The following is a 22,669-nucleotide window of genomic DNA, read 5'->3' on the forward strand; positions in this document are numbered from 1 at the left end:
ACATAATATTTTGTCTCACTTTTCAAACATCTGTGGCATTGGCTTACAGGCAAACAGGCAAGGGAATAAAACATATTGCTAGAACCTATTTCTTGAGTTCTAAATATCAGACATTTGAAAGCTCTAGTTTTGAACTTCATAATACCTCTGATGGCAGTAACTTTACAAGCACTAATTATGGTCAATTTAGACTGAAAAAAGTATCTAGTTGTGGTAAGGGGTGAAATAAGTATAGCCAGTTATAATTGTAACGGTTTAGCAGATTATAGAAAAAGAAGTTCAGTCTTTACATGGCTAAAGGAAAAGGAATATAACATATACTGTTTACAGGAAACTAACTCTACATCCTTAGATGAAGTTGCGTGGGAAAAGGAATGGGATGGTGAAATAATTTTCTGTCATGGACAAACGAACTCAAAAGGTGTGATGAAATTAATTAACATAAACTTCGATCTGAACGTACAAATAGTTAGGAATGATCTTTTTGAATATGAAAGTCATCGAAAAATAGATTTGGCTCATTAATCTATATGGTCCAAATCAGGATGATCCATACTTCTTCGAAAATATTTATACCAATTTATTGAACCTACAGGCAACAAATTATCAAATAATTATGGTAGGATGTTAAGCACCTTAATGGACCATATGTCACGTTCCTGACCTGTTTTCCGTTGTTTTTGTATTTTGTTTAGTATGGTCAGGGCGTGAGTTGGGGTGGGCATTCTATGTTATGTGTTTCTATGTTGGGTTCATGTTAACTAGCCTTATATGGTTCTCAATCAGGGACAGGTGTTTTACGTTTCCTCTGATTGAGAACCATATTTAGGTAGGCTGTTCACACTGTTTGTTTGTGGGTGATTGTCGCTGTGTCTGTGTTTTGTTGCGCCACACGGTACTGTCTCGTTCGTTCATTCGTTTTTCCTGTTCGTTTTATGTAGTTCTCATGTTCAGGTCTGTTTAACGTTGTTTTATAGTTTATTCAAGTGTATTTCGTGTCAGTGTTCGTCTTGCCAATTAAATTCATTATGTATTCATCACCCGCTGCGCCTTGGTCCACTCATTGTCCTCAAGACGATCGTTACACCACAAAGGAAATCACTCTACAAACTATCATCACCGTGCCCTTAACGAAATCATAAATATTATGGACACATTAGAAATAGTGGATATTTGGAGACTAAAAAAACCAGACATAGTGAGATATACATGGAGGAGACTTAATTAAGCTAGTCGTCTTGACTACTTTCTTGTCTCTTTCTCTCTTGCATCAAAGGTTAAAAAAGTTTCAATAGGAGACAGAATGCGATCGGACCATCATCTAATTGGCCCTCACATAACTCTTATAGAATTTCCATGTGGACGGGGATATTGGAAATTCAATCAAAGTTTACTGGAGGACAATTTATTTTTAAATTAGACAAAAAATGTATAACTGAATTTTTCCAGTATAATATAGGAACAGCAAATCCACTTATTGTTTGGGATATCTTCAAATGTACCTTCCGAGGTCATTCAATTCAATATTCATCAATAATAAAAAATAAGTTTCTGGCTAAAGAGACAAGACTAACAAGGGAAATACATGAACTAATAGCACTGGTAGATAGCAATAAAAAGGATACTACAGAGATACAAAATAAGTCAGAAGAAAAACAAAAAGAACTTGAGGAACTTATTCAAGAACGATCTAAATGTAATCTATTACAAAAATAAAGCAAACTGGAGGGAATATGGAGAAAAATACACAACATTCTTCCTGAATCTCCAACACAGGAACGCTAACAAAAATAATTTGCAGAAACTCGTTACTGAAGACGGAGTCATCTATGATTGTCCAAATTATATTTTAAAAGAGGAAGCAAAATATTTTAAGCAGATGTTCTCTTTTCCATCTCATCCTCTCCCATTGAATGAAGATTACAGTAAAAAATGATTTCCAAATAATACTAAAATATTGAAAAATAACAAATGTACAGAAAGATCAGTGCGAAGGCCAAATTACAGAGGAAAAACTTTGAGGCTATTAAATCCTTACAATCTGGAAAAACCCCAGGGCTTGATGGCATACCAGTAACAGTCTACATTAACTTTTTTATTGCTGTGACTGTGATATGTTGTTATTTATCTATCTTAGTTGAATGCACTCTGGAAAAGAGTGTCTGCTAAATGACCAAGATGTAAATGTATATGTGAAAATGAAGATACCTAAATGAACAGCAATGTACACTGGGTATTATTATTGGCCTTGTTTGAGGGTGGAGCTCATTAGAATAATACTCAGCATGCTTTGCAATTGTTCAATTTTACATATACTTTTTTTATTTAGTTCATTTAGGAGACACTCTTATCATACCATAGTGCCATCAGACTTCTGATACCAATGCAGGGTGAAAGGGAGCCACAAAATATGAACTGCTATATATAAAAGAAATTACAGCTACCGAAAGTATCATGTTATAAAATACATTGAAGTGTTGTTCAGCCCAATGTTACTCAAATTACAAAATACGTAGAAGTAATTTAAATACATATTTCAAATACATGTAAAATACTAAAATAGAAATACTGCCAATGTATGATCAGAAGAGGAGGATTAGTTGAGACAGACAGGAAGAAGGGGCAGGTTAGTTGACACAGACAGGGAGAAGGGAGAGGTTGGTTGACACAGACAGGGAGAAGGGAGAGGTTGGTTGAAACAGACAGGGAGAAGGGAGAGGTTGGTTGACACAGACAGGGAGAAGGGAGAGGTTGGTTGAAACAGACAGGGAGAAGGGGGAAAAGTGTGAGGTTGGAGAAGAGGGAGGTTAGTAGAGACAATGATCAATGAGGAGTGAGAAAGTTACAAACCATGTTTCCATCCACAGTTTTTATGCGAGTAAAGTCATACCGTATATAAAAAACAAATATTATGACAGCTGTGATGGAAACAGGAAATTTCGGTCCATTTGATCGTTAGACATGGTGGGATCTTTTTGTGTCAGTAAAATGAATTATGCGAGAAATGGCGGTGAAAATGCCTTTATAGGCAAATATGGATATAATAACCATCATATTGAAATAAACTTGGAGTCATGTGATGATATGGTGTGTGGTCCTCCCACTACAACTCAGAAAATCATGCAGTTTATTATGCTACAGATGAAAGTGATGAAAGATGAAAGTGCACGGTGATGTTGATGCTCCTTTCCAATAAATATTGAGGGTCTTATTCTGGTGACATATTGATCGATGCTTGACTGCCATTTGACAAAAACAAACATTTTCTCTCTTATCCATAATAAATCTCATCATGTAGGCTAGCCTATCCGCACAGCCTTCACACACTGTATCTGCGAGCTGTTGGCAAGAGTGCACGTGTCAACACCAGAGTAGACACATTTGCTATTTAAAGCAACAGTTTCTGTGACAAATGCGATGGAAACACATTGAACTTTAGATTTGTATTCGGCATATGAAAACTTAAGCAAAAAAGTACATTTTGTGTGGACTATGTCATCACACACTGACTTTTATCTGCAACAAGTCGGTTTGCTGGAAACACCCCACTGGTGGGAAAAATTGCATATCTTCTTCATGTGGATTTTAGAATATTCACATGAAAATCTAGCTACAGAGGCATACATATTGTATCATATCCCCCCCCCCCAAAATGCTATCCTAGCATGTCTTGGGGGTATGATCTTTGTGCCTCTAACTTTCTCACTCATCAAAATTCACAATTCATTCAGGATTATCCAGAATCATGGTAGCATCCACATTAACGTAGAAGTGTTCAGAAACATATTCTATTCTTATTTACAATAAAAGTGACTCAAAAATGACACAATACATTATTTACTATTGGGCAGAAAATATTCTGAAACACAACCTAAACAAATCACAAATGCATCCAATAAATTTGTACAGTCACAAGCCTGATGTAGTCATTGCGTGCTAGGAATATGGGACCAAATAATAAACTTTTGACTAAGTTTATTATGTGGGCTCGCGAGGGGCGCAGCTGTCTAAGGCACTGCATCTCAGTGCAAGAGGCCTCACTGCAGTCCCTGGTTTGAATCCAGACTGCATCACATCCGGCTGTGATTGGTAGTCCCATAGGGCTGTGCACAATTGGCCCAGCATGTTCGGGGTAGGCCGTCATTGTAAATAAGAATTTGTCCTTAACTGACTTGCCTAGTTAAATCTATATATTTTTTATATGTATACGTGAATTTGACCAAATACTTTTGGTTCCCTAAAATGGGGGGACTATGAAAAAAAAGTGCTGTATATTTTTATGGTTCACCCGATATGGATGGAAATACCCTCAAATTAAAGCTGACAGTCTGCACTTATAGTTATACTCATTGTATAATTTCAAATCCAAAGTGCTGGGGTAGAAAGCCAAAACAACAACAAAAAACTGTCACTGTTCAAATACTTTTGCACCTCACTGTAGCACCAGTCTGTGGGTGTCTGCTCTGCAAATGTAGCAGCATCACCCATACTCATGATCTACTGCTCAGAGCAGAAACCTTGTTCACTGTGTGTGAGTGTGAGTGTGTGTGTGTGTGTCTTTGTGTGTGTGAAAATCACCCAAGGGTCAGACAGAGCGAGAGAGAGCGAGAGAGATAGTGTCACCTCTGTCAGTCAAACACTTCTCTCCTCTTCAATGAGTCTTAGGGATGCTATGCCACAATGTGATTACTCTAGTGGCTGTTCTCCAAGAAGGACACAGGGAGAAAAACAATGGTATGGAGTAGTCTGGATGAACCCCACAGTTTCTTCCAGATCAGACAGTCAAATTGTCATATTACTCATTACTGCCGATTATCAGCCCTCCTCCCATTACATAATTTAGCAGACGCTCTTGTCCAAATCAATTTACAATCAGTGCATTACACTAAGGTTGATTAAAAAGACATCACAATAGTGTAAAATTATCCTACTATACTTTTAGAAATTAAATGCTACTGTAAACTTAATATTAGTATTTAACAGTAGTTGACTGTAATTACATGGGATTGGTGCAAGCAGGTTAGATATTAGGCATTTGTATATTACAGAATATTTTGTTTTACTATCACTTGCAGTTATAGAGGCCTAAACAAAGCCAAACTGGCTGTGATTACAGAGCAAACCACTCAACTTAAAGGTTTTAAACCTTGCTGACATTTCGATCTGTCCCCTATAACCATACAAAAGTGTTAGGGCACTACTACTATATATAATTAAAATTGGTACATGATTCTTACTAATGGTTGCAACAAATAGCGCCACTTACAAGGCACGCCTCGAAATAGGTTAATGAGCCAGCAATTCTTTACCCTCTCACAAAATGTGTCCACTGTGCACTGTAATTTACAGAATGCTACAGTAAATATACACCAAAACAGCAATACAGTACTTTGTTAAATTGTCATGTAAAAAAATTACAGCAATTGCTAACAGTGAATATGTAATCATATATTACAGCATACCAATAATATGTGGTGCTTTATATCACTTGCACTTGTAAAGGTCTTAACAAAGGCTTCTAAAGTGGCAGGGACTAAACACTCAAACCATTAAAGATTTGAGTCTTGCTGCCACTCTGATATGTCCCTTATACACATTACATTGTTAGAGAACTACTACCACATTTCAGTTCAATTGGTACAACACTCTCACTAAAAGCGCAACAAATATAGCCTCTTACAAGGCACGCCTCAAAACATATTAATGAGGCAGAAACAACAATATCATGCACCCACAAAATGTTTTTGGCACTCAGAAAATACAGTATGGTACTGTATTCTGTGTGGTGCTATTGAATTAGAGCAAATTACTGGCAGCACAGTAGCCAGGAAGTTACTGTAGATTTGCAGATCAAAGATTTTAGATTAGAAAAAATATGGTATTGCTCTGTATTCTGTGGGGTACAGCATTCACACTAACGGGTACAACAAATATAGCCTCATACAAAGCACGCCACAAAATATGTTACAGAGGAGTAGCGGAATGCCATTGAGCCCCCACAATGCATTGCTCTTTACAGTACTGTAATATATAATTACAGTAGCTAACTACATTTTTTGTTAGAAATGTACAGCAATTTGTTAGTGTAAGCTTTCTAGATGGTGTCTGCCTAAGTATTCAGACCCCTTGACTTTTTCCACATCCACGTTACAGCCTTATTCTAAAATGTATTCAATCGTTTTTTTCTTCTCACAATACTCCATAATGACAAAGCAAAAACAGGTTTTTAGAAATCTTTGTTCATTTATTTAAAAACAGAATATCACATTTACGTAACTATTCAGACCCTTTACTCAGTAATTAGTTGAAGCACCTTTGGCAGCAATTACAGCATCGAGACTTCTTGGGTATGAAGCTACAAACTTGTCTTAATCGAATAAATATAGATGGGTGCCAGCCCCACCCATCTCTTTAAGGATTCACACCCATTCAGCATAGTTCACACTCTCTTATGCCAGCCCCACCCATCTCTTTAAGGATTCACATGTGAGGTCATGTGCTAAACAGTGAGTAGTGTAGTAAAGATTAAGACTAAAAGTGGTAAAAGTAGTAGCCTACAATAAGGGAAAATTACAGGTAAACAGAAATTGTCCGGATATAAATATTTTATAGTTATTAGATGACACTTACCCAGACACACTTGTCTAAATTGATGGGTCACGTGAAAGAAACGCTATCACCCCCAGCCACATCCAGTCGTGGAAAAAGTACTAAATTCTCATACTTGAGTAAAAGTAAATAAATAATTTCAAATTCCTTATATTAAACCAGACGGTACAATTTTTTGTTATTTTTATTGATGGATAGCCAGGGGCACACTCCAACACGCTAGCCAGCGGCTCGCCGACCCTAAGCACACAGCCAAGACAACACAGGAGTGGCTTCTGAAAATAGCTGTGCAGCAACGCTCCCCATCCAACCTGACAGCGCTTGAGAGGATCTGCAGAGAAGAATGGGAGAAACTCCCCAAATACAGGTGTGCCAAGTTTGTAGCTTCATACCCAAGAAGTCTCGATGCGGTAATCACTGCCAAAGGTGTTTCAACTAATTACTGAGTAACGGGTCTGAATACTTATTTAAATGTGATATTCTTTTTTTAATAAATTAACTTCTCTGGGATATGTGGGACGCTAACGTCCCACTTGGCCAAAAGCCAGTAAAAATGCAGCGCGCCATAATTTACAAACAAAGCATTTGTGTTTAGTGAGTCTGCCAGATCAGATGCAGTAGAGATGACCAGGGATGTTCTCTTGATAAGTGTGTGAATTAGACAATTTTCCTGTCAAAATGTATATGAGTACTTTTGGGTGTAAGAGAAAATGTATAGAGTAAAGAGTACATTATTTTATTTTGGAATGTAGTGAAGTAAAAGTTGCCAAAAGTATAAATAGTAAAGTAATGTACAGATATCCCCCAAAAAATACTTAAGTAGTACTTTAAAGTATTTTCACTGAAGTACTTTACACCACTTCCCAAATGCATTCACACCAAACATTAGCATACTTTGGATACGGTTACACATGCACTTATCACATAGTATTCCATACATAAGTTAACTTCTACTTGGTCACAATCCCGGATCCGGGAGCACCCTCATCAGTAAAAAAGCTGACTAGCATAGCCTAGCATAGCGCCACAAGTAAATACTAGCATCTAAATATCATGAAATCACAAGTCCAAGACACCAGATGAAAGATACACATCTTGTGAATCCAGCCATCATTTCCGATTTTTAAAATGTTTTACAGGGAAAACACAATATGTATTTCTATTAGCTAACCACGATAGCAAAAGACCCAACCGCATATTTTCACAATTTTTTTACTGCATAGGTAGCTATCACAAATTCGACCAAATAAAGATATAAATAGTCACTAACCAAGAAACAACTTCATCAGATGACAGTCTGATAACATATTTATTGTATAGCATATGTTTTGTTCGAAAGATTTGCATATTTCAGGTATAAATCATAGTTTTACATTGCAGTAGTCTCACCAAAGCAGCTAGAATAACTACATAAACCAACGTGAAATTCCTAAATACTCATCATAAAACATTTATGAAAAATACACGGTGTACAGCAAATGAAAGACAAACATCTTGTGAATCCAGCCAATATTTCAGATTTTTTAAGTGTTTTACAGCGAAAACACAATATAGCATTATATTAGCTTACTACAATAGCCTACCACACAGCCGCATTCATTCAAGACACGTTAGCGATAGCGAATAAACCAGCAAAAGATATTAATTTTTTCACTAACCTTCTCAAATTTCATCAGATGACAGTCCTATAACATCATATTACACAATACATATATGGTTTGTTCGAAAATGTGCATATTTAGCGGCACAAATCGTGGTTGAACAATGTGAATACGTAGTGAAAATGCAGAAATATTGTCCGGAGAAATCTTGGAGAGGCACCTATTCTAATCAAATAACTAATCATAAGCTTTACTAAAAAATACATGTTGGACAGCAAATTAAAGATCCACTAGTTCTTAATGCAACCGCTGTGTTAGATTTTTAAAATTAACTTTAGTACGACTTACAGCTTACGTTATAGCGATACAGCACCCAAAATCAGCGCCCAAATTACGTCTAAACATTTGACAGAAATACGAAAAAACATCATAAATCGTTCCTACTATTTGATGAGCTTCCATCAGAATCTTGTACAAGTTGTCCTTTGTCCAGAATAATCGTTGCTCGGTTGTAGAATGTCGTCTTCATCTGTAGAACGCTAGCCAACGTTAGCCATGCGGCACAGAAGTGTCCAAATCCCCAGAACGCATCACAAAGAAAATACCGAAAATCGGAATAAACTTATATAAACTGATATAAGTCGGTTTAATATAACTAGTTGATGATGTTTTTAACACATATATCGAATAAAATCAGAGCCGGATATATCTAAGGCCTATAACGACAGCTTTTCAGAACGCAATCCAGGTGACCGATTCGCGCCATGGTGAAGAAATGAAAGAGTGGTCGCGTCATTCCAACAGGTCTTATTCGGCCTCAGATAGAGCTATACACCCCATTCCAATCTCACTGCCTACTGACATCTAGGGGAAGGCGTATGCAGTGCATGTAGACCCATAGATTCCATGCAAATTAATAAACTGACCCTGGAACAGAGCCCTCGATTTCAGATTTCTCACTTCCTGACAGGAAGTTTGCTGCAAAATGAGTTCTGTTTTACTCACAGATATAATTCAAACGGTTTTAGAAACTAGAGAGTGTTTTCTATCCAATAGTAATAATAATATGCATATTGTACGAGCAAGAATTGAGTACGAGGCAGTTTAATTTGGGAACGATTTTTTACAAAGTGAGAACAGCGCCCCCCTATTGAGAAAAGGTTTTAAGGCTATGCAACCTGAGTTGAAAGCTGAGTGAGGTGTACATGTAACAGTACATAAACAGATGCATGTTCCATATACACTACCGTTCAAAAGTTTGGGGTCACTTAGAAATGTTCTTGTTGTCCATGAAAACATACATGAAATGAGTTGCAAAACGAATAGGAAATATAGTCAAGACGTTGACAAGGTTGTAAAATAATGATTTTCAGTTGAGATAATAATTGTATCCTTCAAACTTTGCTTTCGTCAAAGAATCCTCCATTTGCAACAATTACAGCCTTGCAGACGTTTGGCATTCTAGTTGTCAATTTGTTGAGGTAATCTGAAGAGATTTCACCACATGCTTCCTGAAGCACCTCCCACAAATTGGATTGGCTTGATGGGCACTTCAACGTAACATACGGTCAAGCTGCTCCCACAACAGCTCAATAGGATTGCGATTCGGTGACTGTGCTGGCCAGTCCGTTATTGACAGAATACCAGCTGACTACTTCTTCCCTAAATACTTAATGCATAGTTTGGAGCTGTGCTTTTGGTTATTGTCCTGTTGTAGGAGGAAATTGGCTCCAATTAAGCGCTGTCCACAGGGTATAGCATGGTGTTGCAAAATGGAGTGATAGCCATCCTTCTTCAAGATCCCTTTTACCCTGTACAAATCTCCCACTTTACCAGCACCAAAGCACCCCCAGACCATCACATTGCCTCCACCATGCTTGACAGATGGCGTCAAGCACTCCTACAGCATCTTTTCACTTTTTCTGCATCTCACGAATGTTCTTCTCTATGATCCGAACACCTCAAACTTAGATTTGTCTGTCCATAACACTTTTTTCCAATCTTCCTCTGTCCAGTGTCTGTGTTCTTTTGCCCATCTTAATCTTTTCTTTTTATCGGCCAGTCTGAGATATGGCTTGTGCTGCTCTGTGAAGGGAGTAGTACACAGCGTTGTACAAGATTTTCAATTTCTTGGCAATTTCTCGCATGGAATAGCCTTCAATTCTCAGAACAAGAATAGACTGACGAGTTTCAGAAGAAAGTTATTTGTTTCTGGCCATTTTGAGCCTGTAATCGAACCCACAAATGCTGACGCTCCAGATACTCAACTAGTCTAAAGATGCCAGTTTTACAGCTTCTTTAAATCAGAACAACAGTTTTCAGCTATGCTAACATAATTGCAAAAGGGTTATCTAATGATCAATTAGCCTTTTAAAATGATAAACTTGGATTAGCTAACACAATTTGCCATTTCAACACAGGAGTGATGGTTGCTTATAATGGCCCTCTATAAGCCTATGTAGATATTCCATAACAAATCTGCCGTTTCCAGCTACAATAGTCATTTACAACATTAACAGTGTCTACACTGTATTTCTGATCAATTTGATGTTATTTTAATGGACAAAAAATAGCTTTTCTTTCAAAACCAACGACATTTCTAAATGACCCCAAAGTTTTGAACGGTAGTGTATTTACAGTTGAAGTCGGAAGTTTACGTACACCTTAGCCAAATACATTTAAACTCTGTTTTTCACAATTCCTGACATTCAATCCAAGTAAAAATTCCCTGTCATAGGTCAGTTAGGATCACCACTTTATTTTAAGAATGTGAAATGTCAGAATAATAGTAGAGAGAATGATTTTCACACACTTTTTTTGAGGTAAGGGCTTTGTGATGGCCACTCCAATACCTTGACTTTGTTGTCCTTAAGCCATTTTGCCACAACTTTGGAAGTATGCTTGGGGTCATTGTCCATTTGGAAGACCCATTTGCGACCAAGCTTAAACTTCCTGACTGATGTCTTGAGATGTTGCTTCAATATATCCACATAATTTTCCTATCTTATGATGCCATCTATTTTGTGAAGTGCACCAGTCCCTCCTGCAGCAAAGCACCCCCACAACATGATGCTGCCACCCCCGCGCTTCACGGTTGGGATGGTGTTCTTCGGCTTGCAAGCCTCTCCCTTTTTCCTCCAAGTATAATGATGCTCATTATGCCCAAACAGTTCTATTATTGCTTCATCAGACCAGAGGACATTTCTCCAAAAAGTATGATCTTTGTCCCCATGTGCAGTTGCAAACCGTAGTCTGGCTTTTTTATGGCGGATTTGGAGCAGTGGCATCTTCCTTGCTGAGCGGGCTTTCAGGTTATGTCGATATAGGACTTGTTTTACTGTGGATATAGATACTTTTTTACCTGTTTCCTTCAGCATCTTCACAAGGTCCTTTGCTGTTGTTCTGGGATTGATTTGCACTTTTCGCACCAAAGTACGTTCATCTCTAAGCGACAGAATGCGTCTCCTTCCTGAGAGGTATGACGGCTGAGTGGTCCCATGGTGTTTATACTTGCGTACTATTGTTTGAACAGATGAACGTGGTACCTTCAGGCATTTGGAAATCGCTCCCAAGGATGAACCAGACTTGTGGAGGTCTACAATTTTTTTTTCTGAGGTCTTTGCTGATTTCTTTTGATTTGCCCATGATGTCCAGCAAAGAGGGACTGAGTTTGAAGTTAGGCCTTGAAATACATCCACAGGTACACCTCTAATTGACTCAAATGATGTCAATTAGCCTATCAGAAGCTTCTAAAGCCATGACATCATTTTCTGGAATTTTCCAAGCTGTTTAAAGGCACAGTCAATTTAGTGTATGTAAACTTCTGAAATAATCTGTCTGTAAACAATTGTTGGAAAAATTACCTGTGTCATGCACAAAGTAGATGTCCTAACCGACTTGCCAAAACTATAGTTTGTTAACAAGAAATTTGTGGAGTGGTTGAAAAACGAGTTTTAATGACTCCAACCTAAGTGTATGTAAACTTCCGACTTCAACTACACTGCTCAAAAAAATAAAGGGAACACTTAAACAACACAATGTAACTCCAAGTCAATCACACTTCTGTGAAATTAAACTGTCCACTTAGGAAGCAACACTGATTGACAATAAATTTCACATGCTGTTGTGCAAATGGAATAGACAACAGGTGGATATTATAGGCACTTAGCAAGACACCCCCAATAAAGGAGTGGTTCTGCAGGTGGTGACCACAGACCACTTCTCAGTTCCTATGCTTCCTGGCTGATGTTTTGGTCACTTTTGAATGCTGGCGGTGCTTTCACTCTAGTGGTAGCATGAGACGGAGTCTACAACCCACACAAGTGGCTCAGGTAGTGCAGCTCATCCAGGATGGCACATCAATGCGAGCTGTGGCAAGAAGGTTTGCTGTGTCTGTCAGCGTAGTGTCCAGAGCATGGAGGCGCTACCAGGAGACAGGCCAGTACATCAGGAGACGTGGAGGAGGCCGTAGGAGGGCAACAACCCAGCAGCAGGACCGCTACCCCCGCCTTTGTGCAAGGAGGAGCAGGAGGAGCACTGCCAGAGCCCTGCAAAATGACCTCCAGCAGGCCACAAATGTGCATGTGTCTGCTCAAACGGTCAGCAACAGACTCCATGAGGGTGGTATGAGGGCCCGACGTCCACAGGTGGGGGTTGTGCTTACAGCCCAACACCGTGCAGGACGTTTGGCATTTGCCAGAGAACACCAAGATTGGCAAATTCGCCACTGGCGCCCTGTGCTCTTCACAGATGAAAGCAGGTTCACACTGAGCACATGTGACAGACGTGACAGAGTCTGGAGACGCCGTGGAGAACGTTCTGCTGCCTGCAACATCCTCCAGCATGACCGGTTTGGCGGTGGGTCAGTCATGGTGTGGGGTGGCATTTCTTTGGGGGGCCGCACAGCCCTCCATGTGCTCGCCAGAGGTAGCCTGACTGCCATTAGGTACCGAGATGAGATCCTCAGACCCCTTGTGAGACAATATGCTGGTGCAGTTGGCCCTGGGTTCCTCCTAATGCAAGACAATGCTAGACCTCATGTGGCTGGAGTGTGTCAGCAGTTCCTGCAAGAGGAAGGCATTGATGCTATGGACTGGCCCGCCCGTTCCCCAGACCTGAATCCAATTGAGCACATCTGGGACATCATGTCTCGCTCCATCCACCAACGCCACGTTGCACCACAGACTGTCCAGGAGTTGGCGGATGCTTTAGTCCAGGTCTGGGAGGAGATCCCTCAGGAGACCATCCGCCACCTCATCAGGAGCATGCCCAGGCGTTGTAGGGAGGTCATACAGGCACGTGGAGGCCACACACACTACTGAGCCTCATTTTGACTTGTTTTAAGGACATTACATCAAAGTTGGATCAGCCTGTAGTGTGGTTTTCCACTTTAATTTTGAGTGTGACAAATCCATACCTCCATGGGTTGATCAATTTGATTTCCATTGATACATTTTGTGTGATTTTGTTGTCAGCATATTCAACTATGTAAAGAAAAAAGTATTTAATAAGAATATTTCATTCATTCAGATCTAGGATGTTTTATTTTAGTGTTCCCTTTATTTTTTTGAGCAGTGTATATATATATATATTTTTTTTTTGCTAAAAATGTGGGGCTCAATGACGGGTCGCCACTGCATAGGAGATTTGATGATGATGCTCCTGTTTTCTTTGCGCCTTGCGGTAACTCTCCATGGTTCTAAATCAATAGATGTTTCGTAGTCTGAAAATTTCAGAAATATGAACTTGCTTGACCATTCTGTAGGTCATGTAACTGTTTGTTACATGCAATATGGTTGGTGGATTTCACCAACCAGAGGTTGCTCTCCAGTTTTGTGATGAAACAAAGGTGTGGTTGAATTTATTCTGCCACTGTGTCTTCTTCTTGTCTTTTTTATTTAACTAGGCAAGTCAGTTAAGAACACATTTTAATTTACAATGACAGCCTAACCCGGCCAAACCCGGACGACGCTCTGCTAATTGTGCGCCCCCCTATGGGACTCCCAATCACGGCCAGATGTGATACAGTCTGGATTCAAACCAGGGACTGTAGTGACGCCTCTTGCACTGAGATGCAGTGCCTTAGACCACTGCGCCACTCGCGAGCCCAATATAATAAATATATATAAAATAAATATATATCATGGTCACAAGGCATATGAACTAACAGGTTATAAAGCAAACAATGCAATTGTCACAACACATAGGTTGTAACCAAATTATGGCTATTTTTGGGGGTTTGGCTACCCCAGTGATTTTACTCACACTAGCTGATGAGAGCTAGCCCCCTTTTCTGAAGTGGAAAACTGCTGCATATTGGATGATGTAACTGAGTGAGCTCTGATGGAATTTCGCCCTGTTGATGTTGACTTGCGGAGAACAGGTGATGAATGGGAGAATGAAACATGTAAGGCCATTAAAATCAGCATAATAGTGTGCAGTATAAAACAACCGCATATAGACAAAGGATTAGCCTATTTCAATGAGCTGTTATGGCAAAAATGTTGCTATTATCACACATTTAAGTTAGGACTTCAGGATTGTTTTCGTTTCCAATAAATGCATGGGTCTACACAAGGAATGTCTATTTGGCCTACATCTATCTACAGATGAGCAGGCTACATTGGAAGGTTTATTCTCGTGCGTCTGAGCTGAGCTGTGCGTGGGAGCAGGCAGGCAAGGAGCTGTCAGTGGCACGCAAACTCCATGGCCATAAATAACATTCCCAGATGCTATCTTCTCTCCTTCTCTCCATCTTCATACATGCATACACTCTCTCTCTCTCTCTCTCTCTGTTTCATGCGAATAACATATTGGACTGTGACACACAACACAAATCTATGATAGAATGAAACATGTAGGCTATTGCCTAGTATGTGGCACGCATTTGAATCTAGTTCCAAAACCGTTATCTGTAAAAGGCAGCGGATGCTGAGGCAGAGAGATGGGCTATGGGTGCAGCCTTTCAATGAAACTAAAGAAAGGGTTGACAAATCTTGGAAGATGGACGTATCTATAGGCTACATCAGTTTAGGCTACTGTACTCACTCTGCGTAACCAGTGGCCCACGGCAATCTCTTCGTCTCTTTGAGGATGAGAATCGGCCGCCCTATGTGATCTGCGGAGCATTCGATTTCATCCTGGGTCAGTCCTAGGAACTCGGGTCTCGTGTAGGGGAATTTCAGCGGCAGTTCTGATCCGGAAGAGTCACCTTCGGCGCCACCAGCCACAACGCCTCCCATGAAATTGGCCACCGCAGATTTAACCCGAGTGAGCATGTTCGTGCCGCGTCGTGGGTCAGTGCTGTGCGGTGCGCCAGCGCGGCTCCCCTTTCCCGAATTTCCTCCCAGCTCGGCGACACGTTTCGACGACAGCGCGATGGATGAAAAAAATACCTCCTCCGATTCAGGATTTTATTCAAAGCCGCTGGAGAGAGAGCTAAAGCCCTCTTGTGGACGCGGAAATACACTCGCGATTAACAGAGTCATGTGATTTCAGCCTATCAAGCTGCTGGATTTGGTCGCCAGGGCCACCGCACGAGCACTGAGCTATAGGGTTCATTAACAGTTGGGGGTCAAAGGTATCACTTATCCTGGGATCTTGAGCATTGTAGACAAAGTCTACAATCTGTCAGGGACAACCCCTGGACCTACACGCATCTTGGAGTTTCCCCAGAGGTGTGTGTTATCAGGGGGCAACTTTTGTTTAGGAAGTGGATGGGGGGGGGGGGGGGGGGGGGCATTTATATATCTATATCTTTTTTGATTTATAAATGTTTTATCCAGTCGGATAAACACTTCAAAACACCCTACCTGACCGTTCTGAGGGTCTTGAAATGTAACATCCAAACAAAATCTTGGCCCATATTTAAACTATTTTTGCAATACAAAATTCTCCAGACCTCCCACGTCCATGTACGTTTTGTTATTTTAATTACCGAGTCAAAAAAGGGAAAGGAAAAACAGAAAACAGCTCATTTTCGTTTTTGTTGCTGAATTTGAAAAATGAAATTCAGATAGGACTTGTTTTCTCATTTATATTTTTGAAATTGGTTGGACATGAAATATTTGTTCCATTTGTTTTTCTATCTTGAATATTCACGGGGCTTAGGGTGTGTGTTTACAGTCTGGGTTGGCAGCACAAACAAATGATTAGACTGTGTGAGTGTGACAGGAAGATAAAAATACTTATGTTAGCTAAGATGCAGAACTTAATATTAAGTTAGCATGCCGATATAATAAACTCAACAACAGCTGAACAAAGTTGGTGTCATGGATCCCTCTGGACCTTTCATTGTGCACACCTGGCCCCTATTCCCACTGATTAGCATGTTATATATGTGCTCTGTTCCCTCTGTCGGTTATTGTTCCCATGTCTGTTGGTGGTGTGAGTACCTAGGCGTTGGTTCAGCTGTTATGCTGTGTGCTATATATATTGTGTATTATGGGTATCGTCCCATGGCGTTCAACGAGGTTTACCCTCACTCTTTTGTTTGGGTACAGCCCAGTGTTATTGTATACGTGTTTGTTTTGGGTATATTAAAAACCCCTATTGTGTATTCCTGTGTCTGTCTCCAAAATTCTTTATACCAGCGTGACAGTTGGCTTGCACTAGCTAGCAGGCTGCTATCTAGCCCCACCTGCTTACTGACTATAGACATGCTAGCTAGTGGAAGTAAGTTAGTCCCTCAACCTGCTACAAGATGATGCCCGGCCAGAGCTACCTGCTGCAGAAAGGACAGATTTCTCCATTACTTTCTGAAGCCAATTTAGCTAGATCTTCTGTCAGCTGATGGTGTTTATTGACTGAATAATAATGAACAGCAGATATTGTAAATGGTTACCTATCTGGCACTTTGCATAGCTAACTTAGCTATTGCTCACACATACAACAATATCCAATCAAGCAATAGTCAGAGCTGATGTGTGTGTTTGTGTGTGAGAGAGTTCTGAATGTTCCCGCAGCAGAAAATCACAGTATGGCATCTCATGTGATCATCATGAACTTCATATAATTACATCAGCCAATACAGTAAGTTAAAATAAGCATTTTTATTGGTATGGGTATAGGTCACCTACATCCGTTCCTGCTCACTGAAAGGCAGACATAGGCTATACTCTTCAGCTGTGAACACGACTATTGTTGCAACAATTTGCCTACTTCTCTGAATGTACACAGAGTATACCAAACATTAGGAAAACTTCAGAACAGCCTCAATTCATGGCATGGCATGACTCTACAAGGTGTCAAAATCGTTCCACATGGATGCTGGATTCACCTGGTCAGTCTATTTCATGGAAAGAGTATGTGTTCCTAATGTTTTGTATACTCAGTGTATCTAGGTGTAGGATCTTAATTTGATCACCCTGTTGCAGGAAATTGAGATGCAGACCATTCAATGAGAGACTCTGTGAATACACACTTAGATCTTTCTTGAATTGTATGTGTGTAAGTAAGTGGGGACGGGGAGAAGAGTGTACAGGAGGAGTGCATAAACATAAGTTAGTTGAAATAAAATAAAATAATTTAAATACAGTAAGACATTGTTAGTTTGGCAAAAAAAACCTTAGCCAACATTTGGGTTAAATCATTTGTCTAATGGAAAATAATTGCAAAAAATGCAGATGACCTATGTAGCAAATTAGGCTTAAGTATCATTTGAGGGCTCACTAATGCAGTAAAGTCTGACTGGTCATTTGTTCGTGGGCTGTAGCCTCAAGCCTGATATGAATAATAATACAGCCAGTGTCACATTTTTGATACTTTATCCAAAGTGCTTTACCTTAAAATGTGCAAACAGGCTTAAAAACAGGAAGTGGATGGTGACTGCATTTTGCCTGTAGTAAATAGATACAGTGGGGCAAAAAAGTGTTTAGTCAGCCACCAATTGTGCAAGTTCTCCCACTTAAAAAGATGAGAGAGGCCTGTAATTTTCATCATAGGTACACTTCAACTATGACAGACAAAATGAGAAAAAAAAAATCCAGAAAATCACATTGTAGGATGTGCAAATTATGGTGGAAAATAAGTATTTGGTCACCTACAAACAAGCAAGATTTCTGGCTCTCACAGACCTGTAACTTCTTCTTTAATTAAGAGGCTCCTCTGTCCTCCACTCGTTACCTGTATTAATGGCACCTGTTTGAACTTGTTATCAGTATAAAAGACACCTGTCCACAACCTCAAACAGTCACACTCCAAACTCCACTATGGCCAAGACCAAAGAGCTGTCAAAGGACACCAGAAACAAAATTGTAGACCTGCACCAGGCTGGGAAGACTGAATCTGCAATAGGTAAGCAGCTTGGTTTGAAGAAATCAACTGTGGGAGCAATTATTAGGAAATGGAAGACATACAAGATCACTGATAATCTCCCTTGATCTGGGACTCCACGCAAGATCTCACCCCATGGGGTCAAAATGATCACAAGAACGGTGAGCAAAAATCCCAGAACCACACGGGGGGACCTAGTGATTGACCTGCAGAGAGCTGGGACCAAAGTAACAAAGCCTACCATCAGTAACACACTACGCCGCCAGGGACTCAAATCCTGCAGTGCCAGACGTGTCCCCCTGCTTAAGCCAGTACATGTCCAGGCCCGTCTGAAGTTTGCTAGAGAGCATTTGGATGATCCAGAAGAAGATTGGGAGAATGTCATATGGTCAGATGAAACCAAAATAGAACTTTTTGGTAAAAACTCAACTCGTCGTGTTTGGAGGACAAAGAATGCTGAGTTGCATCCAAAGAACACCATACCTACTGTGAAGCATGGCGGTGGAAATATCATGCTTTGGGGCTGTTTTTCTGCAAAGGGACCAGGACGACTGATCCGTGTAAAGGAAAGAATGAATGGGGCCATGTATTGTGAGATTTTGAGTGAAAACCTCCTTCCATCAGCAAGGGCATTGAAGATGAAACGTGGCTGGGTCTTTCAGCATGACAATGATCCCAAACACACCGCCCGGGCAACGAAGGAGTGGCTTCGTAAGAAGCATTTCAAGGTCCTGGAGTGGCCTAGCCAGTCTCCAGATCTCAACCCCATAGAAAATCTTTGGAGGGAGTTGAAAGTCCGTATTGCCCAGCAACAGCCCCAAAACATCACTGCTCTAGAGGAGATCTGCATGGAGGAATGGGCCAAAATACCAGCAACAGTGTGTGAAAACTTTGTGAAGACTTACAGAAAACGTTTGACCTCTGTCATTGCCAACAAAGGGTATATAACAAAGTATTGAGATAAACTTTTGTTATTGACCAAATACTTATTTTCCACCATAATTTGCAAATAAATTCATTAAAAATCCTACAATGTGATTTTCTGGATTTTTTTTTCTCATTTTGTCTGTCATAGTTGAAGTGTACCTATGATGAAAATTACAGGCCTCTCTCATCTTTTTAAGTGGGAGAACTTGCACAATTGGTGGCTGACTAAATACTTTTTTGCCCCACTGTATGTAATCAAATTTTGTCTTACCTTGTAACGTATAAAATATTTGATTTGATTTTGGATCCCAGGTTTAATGCAGCAATTTCATTGACTTTTATTACTTATCAAGAGATGGGAGGTAGGGGGAAAGGGAGATTCTTCAACCAATCCCATCTACACCCATCTATCCACTCTTATGGGTGTTTTCTGTTAAGAGAATGTGTTTCTTGTTAAAAGGTTAATTGGCACTAAAGGAAGTAAGCAAAGCCACTATGTGTAATCCTGGGATTAAGTGTACTTATTGGTATAATTCTATAATGGCCTATAGTTATCTCTACTTAATCCTATAATGGCCCGTAGTAATATTATAGTCCGATAATGGCATGTAGCAATCTTATAATTGCTTACAGTAATCTGCACTTATTACTTTCTGGAAATAATGTATAGGTGTGCCACCACTATAATTGATCCAAGGAACTAGAGGGGAGGGGAAACCCCGCCTAGAGGAAAGAACTTAGATTTGGAAACAATCGTGGAGTAAAGCCGAGGGAATATGGTTATTAGCATAAAGTGTAGGGACTATGAAACTTGTATAAGCATGAAACTGTATAAAAGGAGTGGACTGAGACTGAGTCCGGCAGTTGGTCCATGGGCCAGCTCGGCTTGTTACTTTGTAATAAAGTCTATTTGAATTCACAAGTTCTGGTATCTGAGAAATATGATTGAGCGAATATTTCCACGACACTCTCTCCCCCCACACCTACATCCCTCCATCTGTCAACGATCAGTAGAAATCACACTTGAACATTGAATTAAACTGATTTAATCAAAGGGCAGTTGAGCAAGAGTGAGCAAAGTTTAGTATGAGGGGGATAAAGTAGTTGACTTGGCAGCCTGTCAGCATGGGATTGGTGCCAACAGAAAAACAACTTCCCCTAATGTATCCTGGAGAGAAAGAGAGAGTGAGCTAATACCCCACGACATGAGAGAAATGGAGAGACAAACTTTGAGAGCATCATGCTTAACAGGAAGTGTAAATTAGGGTCTTTCTTTGAAGGATGGGGAAGGAGAGGAGGGTCTCAGCTGAAGTCCAAGAATACTGATATATTTAAAGTGGAAATTTCAGCCTTTTTAAACCTTGAATACACTACAAGTTTGCATTTCCTGCTGTGCAGGACATTTCCTGCAACAACAGGGTGATCCTACACATGTATACATTCAGAGAAGTAGGCCAATTATCACAGCAATAGTCGTGTTCACAACTGAAGAGTATAGCCTACATCTGCTTTCAGTGAGTAGGAAAAGACGTTGGTTTAGTATACCCATACCAATTAAAAATGTTATTTTAACTTACTGTATTGGCTGATGACTACATGAAGTTCATGATGATCAGCTCAGATGCCATACTGTGCTTTTCTCCTGCGGGAACATTCAGCACACACACACACACACACACACACTAGCATGTGTCAAAGTAATACCATGGAGGGCCGAGTGTCTGCAAGTTCTCCCTTCCTTGTACTTGATTGATGAATTAAGGTCACTAATTATTAAAGAACTCCCCTCACCTGGTTGTCTAGGTCTTAATTTAAAGGAAAGAAACTAAAACTGCAGACACTAGGGCCTCCACGGTATGCGTTTGACACCCCTTGGCTATAGCTTGACTGGATATTGTTGTATGTGTAAGCAATTGCTAAGTTAGCTATGCAAACTCCCAGATATGTAACCATTTACAGTAACTGTGGTTCATTATTTCTCAGTCAATTAACACCATCAGCTGACAGAAGATCTAGCTAAGTATTCTACATAAAGTAATGGAGAAATCTTACCTTTCTGCAGCAGGTAGCTCTAGTCGGGCAGCGTCATCAAGTCGATATGATATGGATTTGACGTTTAAAATTAAGAAGCTAAGATTTAAAGTCGTCTGTTTCTACAGAAACAGATCGTGCCTTTCTCTATGCAGTAGGAAGCCGATTATGCAGTGAACCTTTATCTGTTCTTGATTACGGTGATATTATTTATCAAAGTGCTTCTGATGCTTCTCTTAAACCTTTGGATGCCATCTACCACCGTGCCCTTCGTTTTGTTACAGGTGACACTTTTGATATTCATCACTGCACCTTGTATCGAAAGGTTGGCTGGACTTCGCGAAAGAACCGTAGAGCTCAATATTACTCCCTTTATGTTTACAAGGCCCTAACTTTGCTGTTGAAGTATAGACACCCGAGTTGCCTAACCCGTTAACAGGATTGGTTAACTCTTGAGTTTCCTAGGGTCTCCACTGGGCTAGATAAATCTGCTTTTAGTTTTAATGCACCGTATTGCTGGAACAAAATTCGAAATATATTTCATCTTGATATTCCTGGTGCCCCTCGGGCAATTGAAAGTATTAATGGGGGACTTATTTGTGGAAGAATGTAACTGTTTTCCTGGGCGATTTGGGATGTTTTATTTGTGCTTCCCATGACTGTGTTTTTGTATTTTAATGTGGGTATATATTTACTGTAGGTCACGGGGGGTTGGTGGAACCTTAATTGGAGAGAACGGGCTCGTGGTAACGGCTGGAGCGGAATTGGTGGAATGTTTTCAAATACTTCAAACACAAGGTTCCATGTGTTTGATGTCCTTCCATTTTTATGAGCAGTCCTTCCCTCAGCAGCCTTCACTGCTGTACAACATTACAACATTAACAATGTCTACACTGTATTTCTGATCAATTTAATGTTTTTTTTAAATGGACAAAAAAGGTGCTTTTCTTTCAAAAACAAGGACATTTCTAAGTGACCCCAAACTTTTGAACGGTAGTGTATATTTTTTTTACATTGTTGGCAAACTGATATCTGACACTTATTCATGCCAAAATAACATGCAAAAGGGTGAGGCTTTTTTCCTAAACAGGTGGGGCTCAAAACAGCCTCTGCCCCACCTGCCCTGAATGACAGGTTGACGCTGACCAACATACTGTACCTCTTACTGTACCTTTCTAGAAACACAATGTAATACACAGTCATATCCAGTAGATGGAGGCATTACACAG

The 22,669-nt window shown here is 40.0% G+C and overlaps 1 protein-coding gene across 1 annotated transcript in view; it reads right to left on the reverse strand.

Annotated features, from left to right (window-relative positions):
* The window catches only part of LOC120032231 (protein phosphatase 1H-like), an 80,231-nt gene extending 64,744 nt beyond the window's left edge, over positions 1-15,487 (reverse strand). The window contains exon 1 of the mRNA XM_038978223.1: positions 15,258-15,487. Coding sequence (XP_038834151.1) covers positions 15,258-15,487 — 230 coding nt within the window. The remainder of the gene's footprint in view (positions 1-15,257) is intronic.
* Between the last annotated feature and the right edge of the window lie 7,182 nt (positions 15,488-22,669).

The sequence above is a fragment of the Salvelinus namaycush genome, chromosome 38 (assembly GCF_016432855.1).
Source record: "Salvelinus namaycush isolate Seneca chromosome 38, SaNama_1.0, whole genome shotgun sequence".
Classification (NCBI taxonomy): Eukaryota; Metazoa; Chordata; class Actinopteri; order Salmoniformes; family Salmonidae; genus Salvelinus; species Salvelinus namaycush.